General features: G+C 41.5%; 2 protein-coding genes across 2 annotated transcripts in view; both read right to left on the reverse strand.

The window, feature by feature from the left end:
- On the reverse strand, nt 1-15,511 carry pnn (pinin, desmosome associated protein). Its single transcript, XM_008302139.1, has 10 exons — nt 15,501-15,511; nt 6,692-6,804; nt 6,167-6,244; nt 5,213-5,284; nt 4,620-4,695; nt 3,198-3,292; nt 2,931-3,006; nt 2,305-2,460; nt 2,015-2,153; nt 1-1,918 (listed from the first exon to the last, which is right to left on the reverse strand). The coding sequence occupies exons 2-10, from the start codon at nt 6,802-6,804 to the stop codon at nt 687-689; spliced, it is 2,037 nt and encodes a 678-aa protein (XP_008300361.1). The 5' UTR covers nt 15,501-15,511; the 3' UTR covers nt 1-686.
- Nucleotides 10,841-24,751, reverse strand: part of fbxo33 (F-box protein 33) — an 18,372-nt gene continuing 4,461 nt past the window's right edge. The window contains exons 3-6 of the mRNA XM_008302127.1: nt 21,352-21,512; nt 21,015-21,223; nt 20,569-20,866; nt 10,841-20,085 (exon numbers count right to left, since the gene is read on the reverse strand). Coding sequence (XP_008300349.1) covers nt 19,820-20,085; nt 20,569-20,866; nt 21,015-21,223; nt 21,352-21,512 — 934 coding nt within the window. The 3' untranslated portion in view covers nt 10,841-19,819. The remainder of the gene's footprint in view (nt 20,086-20,568; nt 20,867-21,014; nt 21,224-21,351; nt 21,513-24,751) is intronic.

The raw sequence follows: 24,751 nt of genomic DNA on the forward strand, positions 1-24,751 counted from the left end.
TTTCTTCTAATACCCCACCTTTAATTTGAAGCAGATTCATTTGGTACGAAAAAAACAAAACAAAACAAAAAACATGGAAATACAGTTTCAAAAGCCAACATTTGAGCAAATCACACTTGACATTGATCAAACAGTGGAAATAAATGGAGATTAACAGCGTTGTCACAACAACTTAAACAACTACCATATGTGAATGGTCACTCCTACTGTAACCATCAATACCCCAGCCTTAGGCCATAGGACTAGGATGAAAACTAGAAAAACATTCAACACCATTTTTTTTCTTCATAGCATCATGAGAATCTTTTCAAAATCCAAATCTGAAATAATGGGACTAGAATGACGTCTCTCCTATCTGATCTGTGTAGTAAAGGCTCCATATTAGTGACTGTGTAAGAGACAGTGTTTCTCCTGTAAGATCCCCCTGTGACCAACAGGCCTACTTGTTTGCCAAGCAAAAGGAAAAAGAAGAGGAAAATCATAACCAGTCATCCATTTAATTTCGATACTGCCATATAAATGACACCAAAAAGTTCCTCAATGTTAAAACTTGCGATGGGCCCAGTTGAAAAACTGGTTGTTTTGAAAAGAAATACTACTTTTAAAAACTCGTCTGGTGTCATAAAGTAAAAATTTGGAGGTTTATCTTCCCTCAGTGTTTTTACAGAAGCTGCATGAGAACCAGATTAGCGTCTCTTGTCCTTCCTATCTCTATCTTTATGCTCCCTATCACTCCGGGAAGACCTGCCCCTCCCTTCCTCGCTCCTCCTCTTCCTCCTCTCCTTCGATCCCTTGGAGTCCCTTCCTCCTCCGCTACTCCCTCCTCTCTTGTGATGACTTCTCTCTTCTCCTTTCTTCCTGTCCCTGCCTCTATCCGACGGCCTCCTCTTGCGCTTGCCGCTCTCCCGGCTGCGACTTCGGCTGCTGCTGTTGGACGACGAGGATGAGGAGGATGAAGACGACGACGAGGAGCGGCTAGATCCAGAGGAAGAAGAAGAACTTCCACTGGAGGAAGAGCCGGAGGAGGAAGACGAGGAGCTGTTACTACGACTGCGACCTTTTCTCGATTCCTTTTCCTTCTTCCGACCCCTGCTGCCATTCTCATCCTCCTTAGCAGGGGTAATGATGGGGTTCTCCTGGGAATCGGACAGTTTTGGTGGGGCGTCTTCTGCTGGTTTTTCTTCCACTGCCTGGTGCTCGACACTAGAGTCCTGAGCCTTAAATCCAGGGATGGCAAAATCCTGCTCAGGCATGGCAGAGACTGTTTGGGGTTCTGGGATCGGAGAGGGCCCCTGGGTCACAGGGGACTCTACTGCTGGTTCCCCTGCAGCATAGCTGGGTAGAGGCTGATGACTTGCATTTGGTGCTTCCTGATTGCTTACAGTTGGTTCAGAAGACTGGATGTCCTCAGTCGTTTCATTTTGGAGGTCTGTGGGCCCCTGTCTACTGTCTGTTTCTGCCTCTTTTTCCTTACCTCTATCCTCCTTCTCTGCCCCCTGCTCCACCTCCATCTCCTCTGACCCTGGACTCGCCTCCTTGTCTCCCTTCTGTTCCTCTCCCTTCTTCTCCTCACTTCCCTCCTCACTCAGCTCCATCCCTTCCTCCTCTTCCTTCTTCAGTTCTTTCTCTCCTCCCTCCCTCTGCTCCCTATCATCCCTCTCTGCCACCTTTCTATCCCCCACCTTTTCCCTTTCCTCCTCCTCCTCCTCCTCGTCCTCATCCTCCTCTTCCTCCATCTCTATAGTACCCTTATTACCTGTCACCTTGACTACCTGACCTGCTGGCTTACCCTCCACCGTGTGGTCCGTTCCTGTGGCCGCTGTGTTGCCGTCCTGGTCGCGGTTTGGCTGTCGCCGGGGACGCGACTCCATCTTGCTGAGGTGTTCGGCAAATGCCTCACGCCTCTCTTCAAACACAGCTGAGGGGGAGAAAATCCAAAAATGTACAGGTTACGGAGATGTCAACAGACACAGATTAATTTCCCAGTGTTTTCCAAATTAAGAAGGCAACTGACCATTTAGTTTCTTGGTGGAGTCATCGAGGAGTTTCTGTGTTGCGGAGCACATTTTTCCAGGCAGGTAGAAGATGTGAGGTTTAGTCTTGGTGCGAATGTATTTCACCAGGCGATTATTGTGGCCAGTCCACTCCTCTTGCTACGCAATAAGAAAAGAAAGAGAACAAACACGTATATAACACAGGTGCATAACAACAGTGTGTCAAATCAAGGACAAAAAAAAAAAAAAAGAACTGATTATTCGTTTCTACTGGTCTCCTTTCCAAAAATGCTCAATAATATTTTCTTACCAGTTGAGCTAATTCCACTTTCTGTTCCAGTAGTCTCAACTCTGTCTGCTTGGCTCTCCTCTCTTCAAACAGCTCCCTTTTTTCATTCTCCACCTTCTTTCTCTCAGCCTCTGCCTGAACCTCGAGTTTCTGCTCAATCTCTGAACGTCGCTTTTGCTGTGGGGTGAACAACACATGATGGTCAAATACAGATTTATGGGGCAGAAGAAAATTTAAATTAGAAACAGCGATAACAAAACAGATCAGGAAATTGTTCAGCTTTTTATACCTCATGTCAGTGGCTGTCTGTTTAAATATTTTGTGAAAGCTACCGTGGAAAGAATAGAAACCACTAATTTCACTTAGATTAATGCAAACTCCTTACACTTTGTTTAGAATAACAAGACCTGACGTTAACTTGAAAGGCAAAGAGCAGAAAGCAGTTTTAGAACACTGCTTCTCACTGTTACCCAAATGAAATCCATTACTTTTAATTTCTAAAAAAAAACAAGCACAAATTCACAACACCCGAGTTGTAAAACTTAAGTTTGGTCTCAATGACATGTAAACAATTTTCCTATCATTTGATATTGTCAGATATATGCTGTCAGCTCTACAGTTCACTAATAAATGAATCATTTTCTCACCTTCTCAGAAGAGACATTGGACTCCTGCTTGAATTTCTGCAGTGTGCCCATCAGCAGGCCAAACATGCGCCGATTCCTGACCAAGACAACACACATCCACCATCATGCACTTTGAATTCTCAGCTGTCCGATGATTAGAACTGATCCTTTCTCTAATATGTCTTGCAAATGCAATTATCACATCTGTTTCTATCATGGAGTATGACTTTTACTTACCAATACTAGACATAAATGTGTATCTACTGTTAAAGTCTTGTGTTGACATACCTCTGTTTGCCCTTCTCATCCATGGTTTGATCCTGAATAAGATCTCGGCGTGTTCTCTCTTTGGAGGTAGCTACTACAGACGACTGCAACGCCGGCTAAGGGAAGGAGAAAACATGGGGAAAAATGATTGGACCCTTTGCCTTTTAATTGAAAATTGCACCGAAAGATGCTTTGGCTGTGAAATAGATGACTGTCTATTTTTGACAGCTGTATTACTACCTGAGGACTGTACTACGAAGTGAGATTAGTGGGTTATCGAGGTATGTTGAGATTAAAGTCAGAACTTTCAGTGTCACAAAGGTGGCTCTCTTGTGGCTAGGTCTCCATGGCAACTGATGCTGTGGAGTTAACCTGGTCGGAAGCAGGTTATGTTCAGAGTTTCAGATTTAAATCGGCTGGAAAGAGCGTCTCCTTTAACCAAGTTGTTTACTGACTATTATTTATGAGCGATACAGATTCTCAGCTGAGGGAATGTGTTTTATCTGCAAACATACTGAGTTGTAAGTTACTAATATCACTGAATGAAGCCATGTAGTTATAGTATCGCACACTGTAAATATCGCATTGCCATAAGAACTTGACATGTATTTAGTTGGTGATGCAGAAATCACATAAATATGTTTTTATGTTTGGCTCTGATTTGTTGTCAGGTCTGTTTACTCTGCTGGTACTGCAGCTGATAGAACACAGATCAGAAACCTGATTATTCTACTGGTATTTATTAGAGAACATTCAATCAATAACATTAATTTTGCTTTGATTTGGCCAAAAATTAAAGTGATTCCTGCATTATGGGACAGTGTCAGTTGGAAATAAGCAGCTGCATCAGTAAAATATTATATATTAACACGTTTACCAACATTTCTGTCTTGCACCATTTGCAGTAGCAGGGCGTTATACTGTCATGATTTTTTTATATTCCTCATTGTTCTCCATTAAAACAACGTATTGACTGAAGCAGCTGCACACAATCGTTTTATTTTGTGCAGAAGAAGAGTTACGCGCCGTGGTAAACACCTCCGTTTCATGTGATTGTGCAGAATTTGAAGTAGAAAGTCTGAGTTGACAGAGAACGTTGATAACCACCTTCTTGATACTCATTATCCCTGATTGTGACTCTCGTTTTTGTCGAGCAGGCTTAGACAAAGAAAGCCTGGCTATGTCAAACTTGCTTTGTAGTACAGCCTCTGACCTCCCCTTTAGCCAGCTTCAGGCATTACATGGCTCTTTGTTTTCAAAACTGATTAGCCAGGATACATTTTTATTGTCAAATATTAATTAACAACAGGGAGTAAAATACCTAAAATAGACTTTATACTGGAAAGTTTTCTGATGAACTTAAAAGACAAAGTACACCTGTATAACTTCTGTCCTGCACAGGCTGCACACATGAACAGAGGTACAAGCGCATGTTCCTCTTACCTTTTTGACATCGTCATCATCTTCGGCGTCGCTGTCGTGACGCGTATCTCTCCGGGCCCTCTGGTCCCCTGCCAGCCTACAAACACACAGAAAGATAAGGCACTCATAAAAGACTGATTCTTCGAAATAACCACAAAAACAGCAACTGTTGCTTTCACATCTGTCAGCAAGACAAGAATCAAAGTGATTCAAATACAGTTTGGGATGTATTCTGCACACAAGACAACATACAAAAATAACCAGAAGAAAGAAACAAGGCGTGAATTATACAACAAAAGATAAGTGCCATCATATTGTCTGACTGCTCTTTAGCCTGAGGCAGTTTACAGGTTGTTCCATATAAATGCTTTAATCTCAATCAACACCAGCAAGAACCATATTTACTCATTGGCTGAAAACTGTGAAAATGAACCGAGGCTTTGGTGTCGAAAACTTTAATCAAGAATGTTTTTTTATTTACATTACCTTTAAAAAAAAGCCCCTAGAAGTGTTTAACGCCCACAGAAGAACATCATGGCATTAAGTGAGCTGATGTAAATTTTAAGGTCAATAATAATAATAAAAAAAAGATTTTAAAAAATCCAAGATTATACCTCAGCAGGGCTCCTTCGATGTCCCTCTGCTTGGCAGGAGGGCCGCCGCTTCCCATGTCTGAGAGACTACGCCTGAAAAAGACAGAGACTTAAAGGTACCTGCATACCACATGTAGAAACACTGGAGGTTTCTAAAGAAACAGTATCTCAGATTTAAACAAAAAGGTGTCAAAACGTGAGCTGAAAACTCCAGCCAGTACTCCCATCTAGACTACACTTTAACATTTGCATGTGGTCTGAGAGGTCACTTTGTAGATGCAACAGTTTCAAAAGCAAGAACTTGTTCAGTCAGACTGGCTGGTAAAACAGAAAAGCTCAATTTAAACACATATATATGTCTATACACATACACACACACACTGTAAATTTATGCCATTAACCTATGATATCTTTACATTGCAAATAGCTGATTACTACATTGATGTTCAAAATTTTGCATATAAAAAAGCTCTACAACAAGAAATTAAAGAACACTCATAAATGAAAAAACTCATTAGACCCAAACAGCCAAAAATTTGTTATTGACTAACTAGCTATGATGTGCATTTTCCATGCAGCGACCACCTAATTGGGTACAACCCTGTGATTAACCTGTTCATCATGAAGGTTAGAATTTTCTACTTTTCTAATTAGTATTTGGAGGTGCTTTGATTAAGTAATTTGCAATTAACTGTAGCGGTGGTTATTGACCATGAAACACATTATAGAAAAGACTTATTTTAGTAAATCCCACAGACACTCTAACCTAAATGAACTAAATCCTGGCGGGTTCTGAAAGGCCCTTTGTCCGGTGTGTCTGACTGTTTCTGCACGGTCAAAATTAAACAGTCTTTTTTCACGTTTACACATTGCAACGGCTTGTGTAATCATTTGTCCACATCCACTGAGTGTGTCGATAGCCAATCGGAAAAAATACTAAATCTTTGTGCAAAGTGGGTTAAACCACTGGTTTACCTGAGCAGGTTGATTCCTCTGCCTCTACCTCCTCCGAGGCCTGCTATGGGGCCGCCGAGCCGACGGACCTGGCCCGGTCTGTAAACACAGCAACAAATAAGGTCAACACAAAAGCAAAACCAGTTGTTCTATCGATTCATATCATTCATGGAAACGTTGATATTGTTTTCGGCAACGACGTGACTTTAATAAAAGCAGCGCCATAAACAGGAGTGAGTGGAGACTGGACGACGCCTACTACTGGGCCTACACATTGTTGACCTAAACTGTTTGATATTTCACTGCAAGGTTATAGGTAGGTACAAATTCAGCTTTTTAAAATGACTTTGTGTGTCTAAATAGGCAAGTCGGGCATGCTTAAGCTTATGTAGACTCAGCTACAAAACAACAAGGAGGTGGTACTGTTTGCTTGTTAGCCGACTCATGCTAACCTAGCACACGTCGATTGTCGCGTGAGTACTAGCAAGCTGGCTAGTTTACCGCTATAACGACAGCAAAAGCTAAATAATCATTGAGCAGTTTCACCTTGACTCATTGGGATCCCGTCCGGTCAATTTGCGAATATTATCGTCCACATTTTTTAAGCTTTCCTTGGCTTTTTCGAGCTGGTCTTGCAAGCTCCGCACCGCCACCGCCATCTTGCTTCCAGTTAGCGCGAATCACGTGTTCTTCTTCTTCTACGTTCGCAGAGCATTTCTTCTTCTTCTTGTGGTTTTTAAAACGGTAGCTGACATTGCGGTGCACTGCCGCCCCCTGCTGCTCTGAAACACAGCTGTCATGCTGCTGATGGCAGTTCCGCTCCACTGTGATGGAAACATCTTCCTTTATGTGAAAGGAAACACGAAATTCTCGCATCAGGTAGTAAATTAAAATAGAATGGAAGGAATTCTGTATTGTTTTTTTATTGTTCTGTTTTATTCTGCATTGCATTAACTTATTTCATTCGATATTATCACTGCTGCCAGGAGAACACATGCTGGTGCTCTAAATACTGAAAGAAACGTTCCCCCTGCACCCCCACTTAAATCTACACAATCTAGTTTTTCCCCAAATGCAGCCTTCTTTAAAAGTAAGCTAAACACATTTATATATTATATATTATAAATAAAGTTGTCTGCAATGTGACTACATACTCTACTGTGGCAACATATAATCAAATATACATCCATGTAAACCATGTTTTTCTGTATATTTACTGTACATGCAGAGTATATAATCACATATGTTAAAATCTAACATTAAGATGAAAGCATGAGATTGATAGAAAATCTTTAGGACCCATTAGAAGTGCTGTGAAGCATGTTCAATGCCAGAGAATGATTGATGAACTTGCCATCACACAGTCCTCTTGGAAAGACCTGTACATGGTCATACGATAGCCAGAATGGAGGTCTTATAAGGTCCTGTATCTGTACATGATGTACAAAATGTTTAAAACAGTGAACAATGTTTATCATGATCCTTAAAGCCCATGGTAACACATTCTGGTGGTTTGCATCATGTTAACAAAGCTAAACAAATAAAAAAAAAAGCAATAATTAACTTATAGATATTTGTCCTAATGTTTACTGGAATTTTTTTAAAAATCAGTTTTCTTGTGAAACTGAACAAGATTAGAGTAAGCTTTGTGCTCTTTCAGTCAAAGGTGTATGCAAGTAGTGTAGCAGCATGTTAGGACTTGCACTGGTACACCCAAATAAAAACATGCTGGTTTGTTTCAGAATGCTTCCTCTGAGAAACAACTAAAGGGAAACAAAGAATCTAGTATTTAAAGCCCATAAAACCAATTTATGTGAAACCCTAATGTCAGAGACATTCAACTGGGAATCTTTCTTTGAACTTGATTTGCCTACATATGAAATGTACTCAGAGGATTTCTGAACGTTCTCAGAAGTCACAAAACTCATAAGAAACGAGAGCACTACACGTAAGAAACAACTTTAATTTAGTGCAGCATATTCTTACGCTGATGATCCATGAAAAGTGACAAATTTCAAAAAAACAAAAACTTAAGTCATGAAACATGTGAATCTTTCCAAGAATTAAATAAACATGTCTCTCTTGAGATTGTATGTAGAACAGGGGAGAAGAGAGCGCTCATTTATTTTATTTCTCCTGTCTACTCCCTCCTCACTTGACAGCCAGGTTCTGTGTGCCTGCTTGTCTCTTTTGATATGAATCACAACCTGCAGCGTGCTGAGAACGCCAGCTCTGAAGTGCGAGTCCAAGACTGAAAATAAAACTCGTTTGAGTCCTGCTCTTGCAGCACTTGCATATCAAAGTAAAAAACCAAACATCAAACCACAGCTGATTTCCTGCTTCATATCGACATGTGGTACAGCTGGATTTCTGCTGTGTCGCTCAAGTTCCATCCAACTGCTACCAGTGCAGACCATCCTGCACTGATTTATAGAGTGCAACCATGTTTCTATCCCTGTCTATTTGAATGTGTTGTTTGTGACCTGCACAGTGAAAAAAAAGTGTTATTGTTTCAGCTTAATTGTGTAACACCAACATGATAATCTTTTAGTCTCAATATCCAGACGAGAACAGGTTCTTAGTCTGAGCCCTGGATTTCTCTGTTGTGTTACCACATGTGTTTCAGAGAGCAAACACTGACATCAGACAGCCGTAGAACGATCATTCCCGTCCATTAAAAAACATTTTGATGTCTCATAAAGCTGACAAACCTCAATGGTAGCAGACTCCTTCTTGTTAGCGCTGTGTGACTCATCCTATAATGATCATGGAAGTGTTGGCAAGTTACAAAAAGGTTACAGACAAAAGCCTGTGGTAATACCAGCTCGGCTACTACCTTACAAAAAGTGAGTTTCTCTATGTTAAAGAAAACGTCCCACCCTTGTGTCACCTTTGTCTGCATCAGTGATTATCTCATTTGTATCCTCGATGTGTTTCCAACACTTTTCAAGCATACAATGAATATATAATCATGATGCCACTGCACTTTTGCACTTAAATAATCTTGTTGGAAAAAAATGGGGTTGGACAGGATGATAAATACATTGATATAGATGGGTTGCACACATCTTATATTTCCAGTATGTTTTACATATTTAATAATCAAAATGTGAAGAAAAGGGGTGGAGAGGTGAAAATGAAAACTATCATTCTCCCTGTCTGTCTGCAGTCTATCAGTATCTCTTTCTCCTCCGTTGCCCTCCCCTCTCCCTGCTCACCATTAACCAACAATTTGAGCCGATTTTCCCAGCGTTTCCCATTGTTGCGTTGTCATGGTGACAGAGGTTGAATTTCATTTGCAAGTGTTTCATGTTGCCGCCTCACTCGAGGGAAAGCCCCGCGGTGCAGTGCAGAGAGGTGTTACTGAGCCCTTCTGTGTTGGTCCACTGAGTGCAGCTTGTATTAGCTCCTCATCGTCTGTTCTCCCTCAGACGGAACCATATAAACACACAGTACATAGCCTGTGTGTTCTCCAGCTGCTAAGCATTCACAAGAGGTGAACAGAGGGAAGCCATAAGATTTTTTATTTGGGTTTTCGGCAGTCTTGAAATGACATTCAGTCTTAAGCTCAGAGACTACTTTCTGTTTTCTATTTGAAAGCTCAGCTGCAATGTGGTCAGGTGAGCGAGCTCACGCTTTGTACGACACAGAAAAACAGACACCAGCTGAGGGAACCACAAAGTGTTGCTTGTTTGCTTGGTAATGTCAGGCATTTTGTGAGAATCTGTGTATATGCAGCACAGTGAGCTTCTATATACAGACATCTATAGGCTCCCAGCTCTTCTACAGAGGAAGTAGACCACCAAACGTGTTTATGTAAATGTTCCTAATGTTTCACTAATAATTGGAATATTAGCCCATTCAGGTAAAAAAAATTAAAAAATCCTCACATAAACCCCTTAATCGCAAGAGACCCAATTCAGGCAGATCAGAAGGAAATTCCAATCAGATTGAGAAGGGTGGTGTAATAACCTTTTCACAATCGGTTCAATAAGAAAATGTCCAGTAAACATATTCATTCTTAATCCGATCATTTCTTTCTGGTTGGGAAACATATAGTATATTCTTTTTGTGCATGTTTACCCACATTCCATTCCTGACCAGTAAACTCCATTAGAACAACTCTCTCTCCCAGCAGTCTTTGCTTTACACTTTCATCCACCGGCTCCTAATGTTTGGCAGAGGAAGAGACATCAAGTTTACCGTTCCTAATGAGCTGTAAAGGCCCTCTCTTGCTCTCTCTCCTGGTTTAAAGATTGCAGAAGAAGTATGTGCTGCATAAACTCCTTCTTATTCTGTTATATTTATGCATCACACTGGGCAGTCACTTAAAACATGTCAAGTTATATGCTCATTCAAGGCTTTGGGGCATGTAATTGTGCATCTTGTCAGATATTTATATTTATGTAAACAGCAAAGTTAGAATCTCCAATCAGAGTGACTTCAATCAGACTAAAGAAATGTTGTCCATGTAACCTGAGCTTCCAGTATACAGTTTGCCTCTCATTGTTCTCCAGTAGTTAGTACAGAGGTTTGGCTTCATCACTGGAGATTGTGGAATCTAAAAACAAATCTACCTTGGCTTTAATAACAGCAGTTGGATTAAGATCTGTGCGTTTCCTCAAACTAACATGTAGTAACTCCAGAGCTACAAACGGCAGACACAAAAAAGCAATAAGACACAAAGGAAGCAAGTGACTTTTTAATGTTTTTATTCACTGACTAAAAGAAGAGAAGCATTCATTCAACATTAATTCAAATCAACATTCGGCAGGTTGACCCCTAAAGTGTACGCCATCTGTCAGTTAAGAGGTTTCACATGGAGGTTTGTAATGCGCCCTCCCTTTTCTCCACAACAGAACCATGGATCAACACTGTTCTCAATGATAAAATCTGTCCTCTTAGCTATAGAGGACTCTTTCTCTGCAGACTAATCCAAAAAACAGCTGAGAAGATTTGAAATTACAATATTGTGATTTCAGACTTCAAATTTATCAAAGGTCAGTCAGGCCCTTGACTAAAAATGATTTCTTTACTATATTCTTTAAGGTGGAATTCTGCTTTGCTTGGCCTTACCAAGTCATGTTGCTCTGTAAGAAACATTATCATACAATTCGGGTTTGTCTAATTTATACACCAATATTCAAAGCTCTGTGCAGATCAGATTTTGAACTTTTGTAAATATGATCATCTGAAATATTCTCTGTAGTATCTGACGTTTGTCCAGCTGTGTTTTGGGTTCAGTCCGATTCCCTGCTTACAGGAAGAAGGTAAAACCCAGTGCTGTGTGCTCACTTTAACAAACACAATCACACAGGAACATTACACTCAGAATATTCAACATTAAGGATGGTAAAACCATTTTTGCAAAAAACACACAACAACATAGCTTCTGATTTACAAAGTCTGTGTGATTTCATAATATACTTCATGTTCATAAATTGAACCCGGACATGTGTTGCATAAGAGTATACCACGGTAATGCATTGTTGATACCTATACAAATATGCACTGTGTGAGTTAATATATCTATTTATATAGTTTATATTTCTTCCTCTATGGTTTTCTAAAGACGCAGCCGGGCGCCGTCAGCACTGCTTGTGCCCCTTTGTGGCCACTGGTAAGACTGCTGTTATTGCAAACTGTCCTGATTTTAAACAAATGCACAACATTCGTACCACGATAAAACTGGGGCCGTCTAGCCAGTCTCACAGAGACCAAGAGTGAGCCCGCCGTCACCGCTGCTGTCGCTGGGCTGGCTGACCAGAATCAAAAGATCTTAAAACTAAATGATAAGATTTCATAAATCATCATAAGGCCAAGTATTGTCATTGCAAGTTCTTATTGGTTTACATCTTCACTTCTACTGTGTGACGGTGAGAAAAAGAAAATATAAAAACTGAAGAAAAAAAAAAGTGAGTGTGGATTATATGCATTCCTCTTGCATAGTTGTGAGGCTGGACTGGGCAGCAGGCCTGCCTGCCTGGCTAATTAGGAGGTTTGGCTCTCCAGACTTGACAAGAAAGACTTTGTTTACCAGCCAGAAACATCAGAGCCACAGTAGCTGAGATCTAAATGAAGATCGTTGGCTGACACTGAGCATGAATATCTATCAGTTCCTTGATATAGCCAGGCGCTGCACGAATCTCCGTATGCACCAGAGCTGCTGACAGAATTTGGCCAGGTTATGCTATCAGTGCCATTTTGTCATTTCTTCTCTAGAACTACAGAGTAGCAAGTAAATGATAATACCCTCAATATCCCACTCATGCTGCGATCATCATCAGAAACTGGCTGGAGAACAGGTTTTAGTCTCAGCTATGGCTAAAAACTGGAGAATCCAAACTTCCTCTCAGTGTGGCTAACTGCTAATGGCCTTGGTCTGTGTGAGCCTCCCCCTCACTGTGAGTGTATCTAGCCTCATACACTATCTATCTACATCTGTTGCACAGGACTGATTTTATACCAGTGCAATGCACATCCAGTGTTTTTCTCCAAGTCACTAAAACATATCAGGATGTTAATCAGATTTGTCACATTCCTGCACGAGTCCAGGCCTCTGGGAGCTCATTCAGTTTCGCAAGTACTGGTAGTAGTCTATGGTTGTAGCATTTTGATTTAAAAAATAAACAAATAGAATTTCGTGATGAGGAAACCCTGTGTCTTAATGTTAATCCCTTCAGAAACATTAAACTGCCCCTGAATGTCTTTAGGGACAGTTTAGACCCAGAACCATCTTACTACCTCTTTTCTTCAGCTATTTTTAAGTTTAGTTTCCAGAACACTGCAAACATCCTGAGAGTCAACATTACAAACTCTCGAGCTGGCATTGAGTCTGAGCTATGATCAAAGTGGAAATGAGACTAGTGATGTCTGATGAGTGTTTGCCTGTGGCTCTGAGCCTGTGTTTAGACTGATGCAGATTTGACACAGTCTGCTGCTTTGGTACTAAAATAACCCACACTCACACTCCTGTCCCTGTCAATGGTATTAGTATTGGCTATTACGTGTTAGCACAGAAGTGTCGAACCCAACTCTTTGTATATGGGCTTAAACAGACAGACAGGATATTTACAGTTCTGCAATGACAACAGTTTGAACACGCGGTCAAGGCCAACTGTTTCAGATGGACTGCATTAGAGGCCAGCTCTGTGGATTCAATTACTCATCAGGCCACCGGGCCCTGCTGTCTTTGAGGAATACTTTATGAATGCACAATAAGAGCATGAAAAAAAAAAAAGCGTAAAAGGTCAAAAGGGCAGACTGAAACTTGCTGCAACTATGTGAGTGTACAGTAACTGCTGGTAATGGTCTCTTGAAAAACTGACACCCCATCTCCCCTCCAGAGCCTTCAGACCTGTCAGTGTCATGGCAGGCCTCACTAAAAATAAGGCTCTACTAGTTGTGTGTCATTCAGTCTTTCTGTGTGTACACAGTATAGCATAGTCAAACCTTTGTCTGCATATGATGTGTAAATAAGTCCAGGCCAAGCTCCTGTGTGTCCATAGTGAATATGCACTGTGACTTCTGTGTGCCCTAAATATGCAGACTAACACCCTCCTTTTGCATTGTGATGTTCTTTATTTTCCAGATTGATTCAAAGTATGTATTCATGCAAAAAGCGGTTAGTCCTCATATTTAACAGTCACATCAAGTTGCTTTAACTTGTGACTTTTTGTGTACCGGACACAAAAGGCCCCAAAATGGCCTCAGGATGCTGAAGCACGGCATCGCAGAAACAGACAGTAGAAACACAGTTGACCTTTGAAAGAGCGACACACTCTGAACATCCACTTCTAAATGGTATCACACCTCCACTCTGCTCAGACCAGCTGCTGATCTGGTGTGACTCATCAGTACAAGCTGCATCCCCGATCCCTTCAAAAACAGACCATTAAAAGTAAAAAAAATAGAATATATCAGTATATAGAGTCTAATTTTCATGCAGACATTGTAGCCATGTAGTAAACGGTTTGCTAGTCAGACGGCCTGAGCGACCCCCGCGTGGAATGTCCTGTTCCTAGCAGATCTCTAGCAGCAAATCACTTTACAGCTACAAAAGCCCAGGACTAAACACCTCCCATCAAATTTGACCTCGGCTACGAGCCATTCAACACATCACATCAGACACACGGGCCATTGTCCTGGCTGGGAAGCTGCTTTCTGTAACTTCTGGAAGCATCTGTGGGAGTGTTTAGTCCTTGACCTGTTCTAAGATTGAACCAAACTCTTCGTTCTCCTCGCCTTTAGGTTTACATTCACTCTCTCCTCACAGTGAAACAGGTGGTGGACAGGAAAGAGAAAGAGGGAAGAATATGGTGGTGAGCGGTCCAACTCCAGACCTCTCTGTTTAAGCCTCTGTCACACTATAGAACTGTACTGCACTGGACAGGTCTGGCTTCGATCTATGACGCCTCAGCAACATGCACTGTAGACCCTGAGTGCCATTCAGAGGTAAGAATTTGGCCACATTGTACAAGTTGTGCAACAATGGTGCTAACCCTTATTAAGTAACAAGATGGAAATAAACGACCAGTAACGCTTTCCAAAACACAGTCCTGTGCGACTACACACAGGCTTCAGCCGCTAACACAAGACAGGCCAAACCTTTGTTGCTTTGGTCTATATTCACTACAACCACATGACGAGACCGTTGACATTTTACCAGGTCCAGCACAGTACGGACCAAAGTATAGCAAGGACAGAGTGTGGACACACAAAAGCAGAGTATTACTAGTCAGTGGAAGAAACTAAGAGTTGGAAAAAGAGCAGATAAATGTCAGAACAGAAAGTACTGGGAGGTGTGGAGGAGAAAAGAATACTGGACCAGCCTCCCGCCAATGTGTGTTTGTGAGTGTACGCGGGCACTTCAGATAGACTCGAGTCTGGGTTCTTCCACTGTGGTCTTTGGCAGCTTAGAACACATCAAGGGAGGAGAACAGATCCAGTGACTCCTAATATCCATATGAGCGAGCTAGAGGCCTGAGCTACTGTTACTTTTCATCCTCCTCCGTTTTGAAAACCAATTGTACCCTGAGAACGAACGATTTCTGTTCCTGTTTCCTGCTGCAGTGGAAGTGATAAGACTACACTGCTGAACATAAGCAAGCCCCTCTTAAATACACATAATCACACACACACGCATGCAGAAAATGTATGATGGCTGCACGGCTGACAGCTGGTTCACATACACATCTTAATCACACATTTCTACTGGATACACATGAAAACTTGCGCAGAAAATACAGGCACGCTCCAAGAGAAATTCAAACACGAGTGGTGAAATCTTCGCCACTGTAGCTCACAACGCTGCATCCCTAAAGAGTGAACTAACAATCACAGCAACGACTAACACCTAACACAAAGCCAATAACAGGGGAGAGCTGAGGTTTGAAAAGCAGTGAGACTCCAGGGGCTTTCAGGCACAAGGTGGCTCAATATTTAGCTATTGGTGATGACACATAGGTATCAGGGACTGGTTGTTTTTCCACTGGTGGTAGTTTTCAAAAGTTATGCTATGCATGGTTGTCCCAGCATTGGTCAAAACCTATCTGAAGTAATTTGCCTGTTAGCGTTGTTACACCGGGCAGAACTTTCTCACCTCTTCTCTCCTTACACGGACAAAACAAGAACTCTCTCCACAACACCTTCACTAAAACTTGGATGTGTTTTGATGTTTCTACCTCCAGTTTTATGGCATAAATATTCCTGAAACTGTCTGCAAGGTGACTATGACTAGAGGAATACTTGTTATACACTGTGTGACTTGAATTATCATAGCTAAATCAAACATCTTCTGCTTGACCTGGCTATTTCTGGTAAAAACCACAGGCCCTCCTTTTATTCTGGGCAGAAACACTGCCACAAGGGCTACATTGGGCTGCCCAAACAAAATCTAACTACGAGTGAGTAGCCACTAAAATCTAAAGACTTGAGAAGACAGGAAACAGAGGAGGAAGTGGGAGTGGAGCCTGTAAATTTTAAAATCAGTTGTGAGTAAAAATCTACTTGCTTAGCTGAGATAACTACCTAGTTTGACATTACATTCAACTAAAAACTGTGTTTTTTTTTCCTGCCCCATACTCAGCCGATATCTACACACAATACAAAGCTGTAACAGCTTAAATGTCTCACATAAAAGGAACAAAGATGAGCGCTTAAAAGCAATGAGGGGAAAAGGAGAAGAGGGGAGAAGGAAGATAAGATAAAAACCAACACATTTTGGTCTGAATGTGTGATGTTGGTCTTTCTATCCCCTCTGACTATGTGAGTGTACAGCGCTATATACAGCCACAGACAGCCTTTAAAAGTAACTCTTGGTACCAAAGTGCATTAATCCTGAGATATGAACCAAGGACTAGAGAGATTATCATGGCTAAACCATCAAGGTGCCTTAACAGACGAGCAAACATTTGGTATCCACGGGCCGATCACTAGGACCAAATTATTCTGAAGCTAGCAAAGTGCTGGCACACTGTATGACGCTGGTTCCATATCAGGAAAAAAAATAATCGCAGATCAACCTTGTAAACTATACACCTTGATATGGACCTTCACAGTCTGCAGTGTCATTATCCCACAAATCCTCAATTCCATGTTGTATACAACTAAGTCTGAGCTGAAGCCATTTGATTGGGTAACATTTGTGACAGGGGCTGGTTGACCCAGGACAGTTAGGACGGACCTAACATTGATTTTCCTGTTAAAATCCCAACTCAGCACAGGAAATGCCTTTGCAAGACACAAGTGCACAATGGCTCCCATAACCACTCAGCAGAAACAACACTAGAGCTTCACATGTAACCATACTGGGCCAAATCAACTAATGATACTCACGTTTATCTGGAGCTTAAACTATTTGGTCTACAGTGCCTGGCTTGACCCTTGACATGGAATACTAGCACTTCCAAAGAGCCTGAATAACATTCATTTCATTTTTTAGAACAAAGGCATTCACACTGGGATATAATCCAAGTCATGCCTTTGTGAATAGATATCAAAGAACAAGCCAGACAAGATCCACTGTGTCAGGCAGAAATCATTTCACCCTAGAAAACTGACTACCATCCGTTCAGACATTAATTAGGCCCAGCAGGTCCTCTATTGACAGCATAGATTTTTTACCGCTCCACGGCCACTCTCTGTCCCCCTCAATATCTACAGGAGATATAAAACACGTGCAATGAGCAGCTTGGTTTTGCCATTCTTTAGCCTTTATCAACCTTAATCTTTTTAAAACAAATGTATGATTAGGTTTGCTGACCCTCCAACCGAGGTGTAGCGAGGGTTTATCAGATGGCAAGATAAACAACATCATCATCAACAACAACAACTGTATCCAGAAAACAAAGGGCTGTTTCCAAGGCAACTGTGACTCAAGAGGAAAAAAAACAGAAAAGAAAAAACTACTTCTCACATTTACTGATTGTTTCGCACATCCCACACAACATCATCACCACCACTGTCTTGGTCATAGTGATGTTAAAAACCTACCTGAGACTGACAAAGAAGAACTTTTCGCCACAGAAAAGAGCCACGAGACCCGAAACCTTGTTGTGCTGTAGGCGCCATTGCTCCCCCAAAAAAACAAAGAAAAAAAGTAGTCTTGGCTGTCAGTGGAACCTACAATGTTCAAACTCCGTTATTCAGTTGTCCTGGCAAGATTTGCATTTGCCAAATTTCTGTGGCAAATACAGCTATACAGTAAGCCTTCAATGTAGAACAAAAAGCTGACTGACTGGCCAACAGAATAAGAAATGCGAGTTAAATTACATTCAGTGCATCCTTTTCTTTTCCCTGTTCTTAATCATGAAATGTTCTACTCCTAAAACAAGATTTCTGCCACTGAGAAAAACTGGTTCCTACTTACAGTACTGCTGGCATGACTGCAAAACCTCAGTTTGGTATTTACCATCTTAGGAAGCTGCGCCTAAAGAATACTGCTGATGTTTTAGCATAGCCTCACCAAGAATTTGGAAGCAGTTATAGAGAAAATAGATTTCTCAAAACACAGTTATTTATGGCATAATGAAAGAAACCCCCCTTTTGTCTCTAGAATATTGCAGGACTATCTGAAGATGTCTTTGATCTCAGAGCCCTTTCATATCATGGTGCACATTTGGCTCTTTTCTTTGACCCTATGTCAAGGTTCCCCTCTGATGCCTTCTTGTTAGCAAGTAATAGGAATTGTTATCAGGATACCAAATGACAGAAGCAACCGGTTTAATACAAAAGGGCTCTGAAACCACTGATAGTTATCAGAAAGGCAGATATATTCACTCTGAATATAGAAAAAGATGCAAAGATTAACCGCCAGCTCATTACAGCTCAAAACAGAACACAGGAGTGGTGTACTGTACTGTAATGGGTTGAAATTTATAGTTTGGCTCTGAGTGTCAGTTAGAAGAAAAGGCTTCCAATTTTTCTGACGTGAGGTTTCCCAAAAAAAGTCAACAAGTAAGCAGGATGGGAAGTATGTTGGCGGCAAGCATGTAACAATATTCTCCATAACACCATTGGTGAAGTGCTCAAAACCCCAAAATAAAACCATTTGGCTTTGAAATGCCACTCTGTGTCATGGCGCTGACATGACTGTTGGTGAAAACTGCATTGATTAGCACAGGCCACAGTCAGCCATTTTACAGTGGAATTTCCCACCCTGCTGGCAAGGCTCTTCAACTAGTGGACAAGTGCACAAGGTGCTCTTTCAGAGCAACAGAAGAAGCAGCTATGGTACCCAGGAACTCATTGATTGGGTAGTTTACAAACTCCAACTTTTGCTAGAGTGGAGCAGACAGACTGACACAGAGCAAAGATTAAATAAAAAAAGAAAAAAGAAAAGCTAATAGCTTTTGTCTCAAAACAGATCCCATCTTAAATCCTATCGGTTCATCACTCAACCTGCCTGCCTGTCCTGTTCTTGCTGTGAGCAGGATAATAATATATCTGTATTTAAATACACACAAAGCCTATACAGGCAAGGGAACCACCACGCAGGAAAAACAAGATTATACACAGAGCAGTGAGAGATGGAAAACAGTCAAAAAGAAAAAGAAAAAAGAAAAAAAAGAAACAAATCAAGGTTACATTATACATAGGCTCTGGAGGTTATTAAGGTGAAGAAGAGAGCTCTGAATACTTGTGGGCAAGACCAGACCAGACCAGACTGGGCCAGGCTGGTGTTTGAAGCAGGAGGATGACCCATTTTAGCAGACAAAGTAAAATGTTTTAAGTCTTGCCAGTTGTCAGATCTTAAGAGTCGTATTCATTCACACTGAATGAATACCACATTTTAATTAGAGTGTGCAGTTTTAGGCAAACAGTCTCAACTCTAAAATATACTTAAAGCAACAAATGTTGATTCAGTTTTTTCAAGCTAACTAGATAATCTGGAGAAAAAACAAACAAAAAAAAAAACTCAGGATCTATTTGAAAATTGTAGGACTTGATTGTAAGCTAAAACCCTTACAAAACAAACTGAAAAAAATTAAAATATAATAAAAGACAATCAGCTCACGTAAGTGCACATAAATGTAATTTATAGATTGTTTAAAGATTTCTCACTTTGGTCTGCTTTTGGCCTGGTGAAGAGGTCTGAGTTGACCTGGACTTGGGTGGTCTGGCCTGATCTTGACACAGTTTAGGCTGTGATGTGTTCGGCTTGCCATCCCGTGCCTACATGCCCATGCTGAAGGTTTGCAGCTCGCGGTGAAAGTGCTGGGTGGGTTCAGACAAAACCAGGCTGGAATCCAGGCAAGGGTGCCACACACGGCCAAGGCCCAGAGAAACTTCCTTAACCAGGTTATGGACAGGGTCGCCCTCCATGTACACCGACTGGTCTGGGTCAAAGTCGATGCTCTCCTCAGAGACGGTCAAGACACGAAGACTGGAGCCTCGCAGGCGAGAGATGGCCACCAAGTTATGGGACCACACAGTGTAACCTAAAAGGAGAAAGATGAGTTCAGGGTGGTTGCACTAATCTTGCAAACACTAAGAATAAGGATTTACATACAACACAAAACACACAAAACAGGGCATGACAGTACGTACATTACTGGAAATTCACAGTAATTAGGACCAAGCTTCCTTCAATTAATTTGTCAGTTCCTCATCTCACATTGTTGCCCTGAAAAACAGGTGGCCTGCAGAAAAAGTGTCTGCTGAGACACAATAGTGTCTACAACTTGCTGTACTGCTCTCATGTAAGTGACTGTCAGCTTGTCAATAGTCAGCCATCAAAATGGTGTGCTAATCAATTTTGTAAAGTGGCCATTTGCACAAACCTAAACGCATTCAAATCACTTCCAACAAGCCTGGACCAATGTCTACATAACCACTTGACTTACTTGTATATACCTTCATAAGGTAGTGCCAGCTCAGACCAGAGGTCACCTTAAATCCCTCAATCAACCAGCTCAACTCACCATGTATCACCAGCACAGCCAGCTGAGTACATCTCCATGCCAAGAGGACCAATGGGTCTTCGTTGCGATTGACACTGAGGTCAGGGAAGTCGGAGCCATCCCTCAGGAGAAGAAAATGAGTCAGCGTTTTGTTGTACTGCTGAGAGATGAGCTCCAGTGTGGCGTCGGTCACCAGCGTGCTGTAACTGTCGAGGTGAAGCCGCTCCAGGGGAAGGCTAGGCTTTAGGACCCTGAGGAGCTCAGAACTGTCGACTTCTAGGGCCATAATGTACACTCGTAGGTTGGCACTCACACGAACCTGCAGAGGATTGGATAAATTTGACTGTTGTAGACATTGAGACTTACTGATATGCCACTGCTGATTCGTGATTAGTGGTGTATGAAAATGTTCCAGTGTAAACACAAACAAACAGATCCTACAACACAATCACAGATTGCTGTATTACCAGTGCCTTCCAGTCATCCTCTGTAGCTGTCCCTTCTAATGGTTTGAACTCCAGGGCGGCGCCATTGAGCAGCAGGGACAGGCGATGCAGTGGAGTTCGGCGAGGAGATGCCAGCAAACCGCAAAGCTCAGATGTCAAGTCAGAAAAATCCAGAGCCAGAGAATGAAGGTTAGAGAGACGATCTAGCTCTGATGGTGAGATGAGGGGACCTAAGGAAAGTTCACAGTTGTACAAACTTAATATAAAAGTGCCAGCCCTGCTTACGAATTAAACGTGGAAGAGGCTATTCAGTCATGTAGTGTGTGCACAGCGTGTGAAGTTAGATACAAATACATGCCTAGCTGGTGGTCCAGCAAACTGAGGTGCTGCAGAGTCTCAGCTGAAGGATTTGACAGACAGGCTAAGGAACAGGGAGTCACGAGACCCAGCATGAAGCTACAGGACAACCACCGCAGCTGCCTGCTGTTAGACAACAACTCCATGAACAACTGCTGGATCCTGTTGAGAGCAGAGAGAACGAGTAATGAAAACAAAGCCAGAGAATTACTTTCAATTCACTTTACCAGATTGACTACAGCTGACTTTAAATTAAATGCAAGATGCTCTGAGAACCATTCATGCCTGTTCTAACTTAAACAAATCTAATCTTGAGCCTCAACTGTAGGAGTAAAGAAAAAAAAAACCCAACAGGATTTGGATATTAGTGGGAACTTATTAAAAATCATTTACTGAGAAAATGCATTTACACATTCCCCTATTATTGATCTGTTCTACACAAACACTACACTTGGCAACTTCTATTCTAGTAGGTTATTTTTAGTATTATATAGCTAATTTAAAGTTTTGAAGAATATATTTTGGTTTCCTCCAAATCCAACAGATTTGCTCAACAACACATAACACACAGAGCACAGAAGGCATGCACTGACATCTCATTTTCATGTAATACCACCCACCTCACTACTACTGAGGCACAAAACAAACCCACACCAGTTGTGTTGAAGTACTATCAGAGACATTATAAGGGAGACACTTGCCGCTTAAAGAATCCTGAATAGTGGAGCAGTAAAAGCATAATATACAGGGAAAACACTTTTAAAACCTTATTCTGAGGTAAAGTCACCAACCGTTTTGCATGTTTTTTTTTTTAAATTTAATGAGATTTAAGCAGTGATTCTATACATTCACTTTTTTTTTTCTCAGTGGACTTTGGCAATGCAGGTTTGACTCTGATTCATTCAGATAGGGATTGGATCTTGCTTGCCCAAACCAACTGCCCACGCCTATTAACACGATGGCTACAGAGTGGTGAGACTTGCCTATAAGTGCGTTGGTACTACGGCAGTCCAAAGGAAGACTATCAAAACTGGCAATGACCTGTTCACCCATTTGAAAAACCAATTGTTCGTTATGTGCATGTTGTACTGCAGTTGAAGTTATTGACACCAAAAGGTGGGCACATATTCAGTACATTGTGAGAGAAGGATTTACTCTTAACAAAACCTTTGAGTCTATGCTAAGACAAGCCTGATGATTTTGGGCTGCTGCCATGAATATATCTTCAAATCTGATCCGACTTTCAAAATATTCTCTCAGGGCCAATAGCTGCTAATTAGCATGTTGGCAGAAGTTGTTGTACTGGATTATTTATAAGCCATGACATCATCATTTGCAGCTCTTGGTCTCTTACCAATACCCCCTCTGCAGAAGCTGTGATCCACACAGTCTGCACCTTGGCAGTCTAGGCTAAATTGTACCATATACAGGCAACATCTGCACGAATACAGTTTCATTTCAAAATGACAATCAAGATCGAAAACAACCTCTATCCAGACAAGTGCTTTAGCTCAGTGTCAGAAATACTCTCCATGCGTACTAATGCACCAGAAAATACGAATCACATGACCACTGACGTACACTGGGCATACAGGTGGTGTTGTAAGCAAGAGGCAGGGGTTTGGTTGCTTAGCTGTAGAAATTTTTCAATATAAAGCAGTGGTACAAAGAGAGAGCTGAGATTACCTTAACCGCACACCAGCTGCTAGCACAGACAAACATCACAGCAACACCTCTAATTCTTTATCAATCGTGAACTGACCACTGGTAGTCAAGGCTCATTCTTGGTCCCATGATAGGAGTGTGACGAATCAGGAAGTGACACATAGTAAACATTAAGGTCCAATTAAAAAGAGAACATATAGTCAAAAACTAGAAGTTTACATACACTGTACAAAAAGACACATAACCTTTTTTTTTCTCACTATCTGACATTAAATGTGACTAAACTTTTCCTGTTGTTGTAGGTCAGATAGGATTACCAAAATGATTTCTATTTGCTAAATCCCAGAATAATGACAGAGAATTTTTAGAGATTTTTTTTTATTACTTTCTTTAAATTCGGAAGTTTACGTACATTTTCTTAGTATTTGGTAGCATTGCCTTTAAATTGTATGTCTTGGGTCAAACATTTTGGATTTCCTTCCACAAGCTTCTCACAATAGTTTGATGAATTCTGGCCCATTCCTCCTGACAGAACTGGTGAAACTGAGTCAGGTTTGTTGGCCATCTTGCTCCACACGCCTTTTCAGCTCTGCCCACAAATTTTCTACAGGATTGAGATCAGGGCTTTGTGATGGCCACTCCAAAACACTGACTTTGTTGTCCTGAAGCCTCTTTGTAACTAATTTGGTGGTATGCTTAGGGTCATTGTCCATTTGGAAGACCCACTTGGGCCCAAGCTTTAACTTCCTGGCTGACGTCAGAAGATGCTGCAACAATATCACAAAATAATCTTCCCTCATCATGACACCAACTATGTGAAGAACAGCAGCACCCCCTCCAGCAAAAAAACACCACAACAACATAATGCCACCACCGTACTACGCAGCAGGGAGGATGGTCTCAGCAGGCCAACAAGCCCCCCCCTCCCCCCAAAAAAAACAAAAAACATCACGACCAAAAAACACAACAATAGTAGCAGCAGCAAACCACACCAAAAATCAACAAAAATGAACCTCTGTGCACATACAAAAAGTAACAAAACGTAACCAGGCTGCTTATGCAGCAATGGCAGCAACCTCTCCGACCACCCTGACAACCCATGCAACCAAAGGACGGACAGCACTGGGGACAATGACAATAACGAAACACCCTCAGCAGCATCAGCACAAGCTCCACAACGTCTGTTCCGGGGGTGATACGCACAATACGCACCAAAACACTTCATCTCTGGGACACAGAACCCGTCTCCTTCCTAAGCGCTATGATGGCTGGACATCCCCATGGTGTTTATACTTGCTTATAATTGTTTAAACAGATGAACGTGGATCCGTCAGGCATCTGGAAATTGTACCCAAGGATGAACCAGACTTGTGGAGGTCCACAATTCTCTTCCTGATATCTTGGCTGATTTCTTTAGATTTTCCCATGTTGTTATAAAAGGAAGCAGTGTGTTTGAGGTGTGCCTCCAATTAACTCAAATGTTGCCAATTAACCTATTAAAAGCTTCCAAACCCATGACATTATCATTTGGGCCTTCCCAAATAGTTTGATAGCATAGTAATCTCACTGTAGGTAAACTTCTAATTTAAAGAAAGCAATAAAAAAAATATCAAAAAAATTCTCTCACTCATTATTCAGGCATTTAGCAAATAGAAACAATTTTGGTAATCCTAACTAACCTAAAACAGAAACAGTTTACTCTGACTTAATGTCAGAAAGGGAGCGAGAGAAAAAGG

Source organism: Stegastes partitus, unplaced genomic scaffold (assembly GCF_000690725.1).
Source record: "Stegastes partitus isolate 25-593 unplaced genomic scaffold, Stegastes_partitus-1.0.2 Scaffold36, whole genome shotgun sequence".
Lineage (NCBI taxonomy): Eukaryota > Metazoa > Chordata > Actinopteri > Pomacentridae > Stegastes > Stegastes partitus.

Excerpts from the sequence above, each read along its gene's own strand:
- pnn (XM_008302139.1), bottom strand. The coding sequence starts at position 6,804 with ATGGCGGTGGCGGTGCGGAGCTTGCAAGACCAGCTCGAAAAAGCCAAG. Across the intron at positions 6,245-6,691 it reads CGGGATCCCAATGAGTCAAG|ACCGGGCCAGGTCCGTCGGC; the intron begins GTGAAACTGCTC and ends CTGTGTTTACAG. Across the intron at positions 4,696-5,212 it reads ATCGAAGGAGCCCTGCTGAG|GCTGGCAGGGGACCAGAGGG; the intron begins GTATAATCTTGG and ends GTGTGTTTGTAG.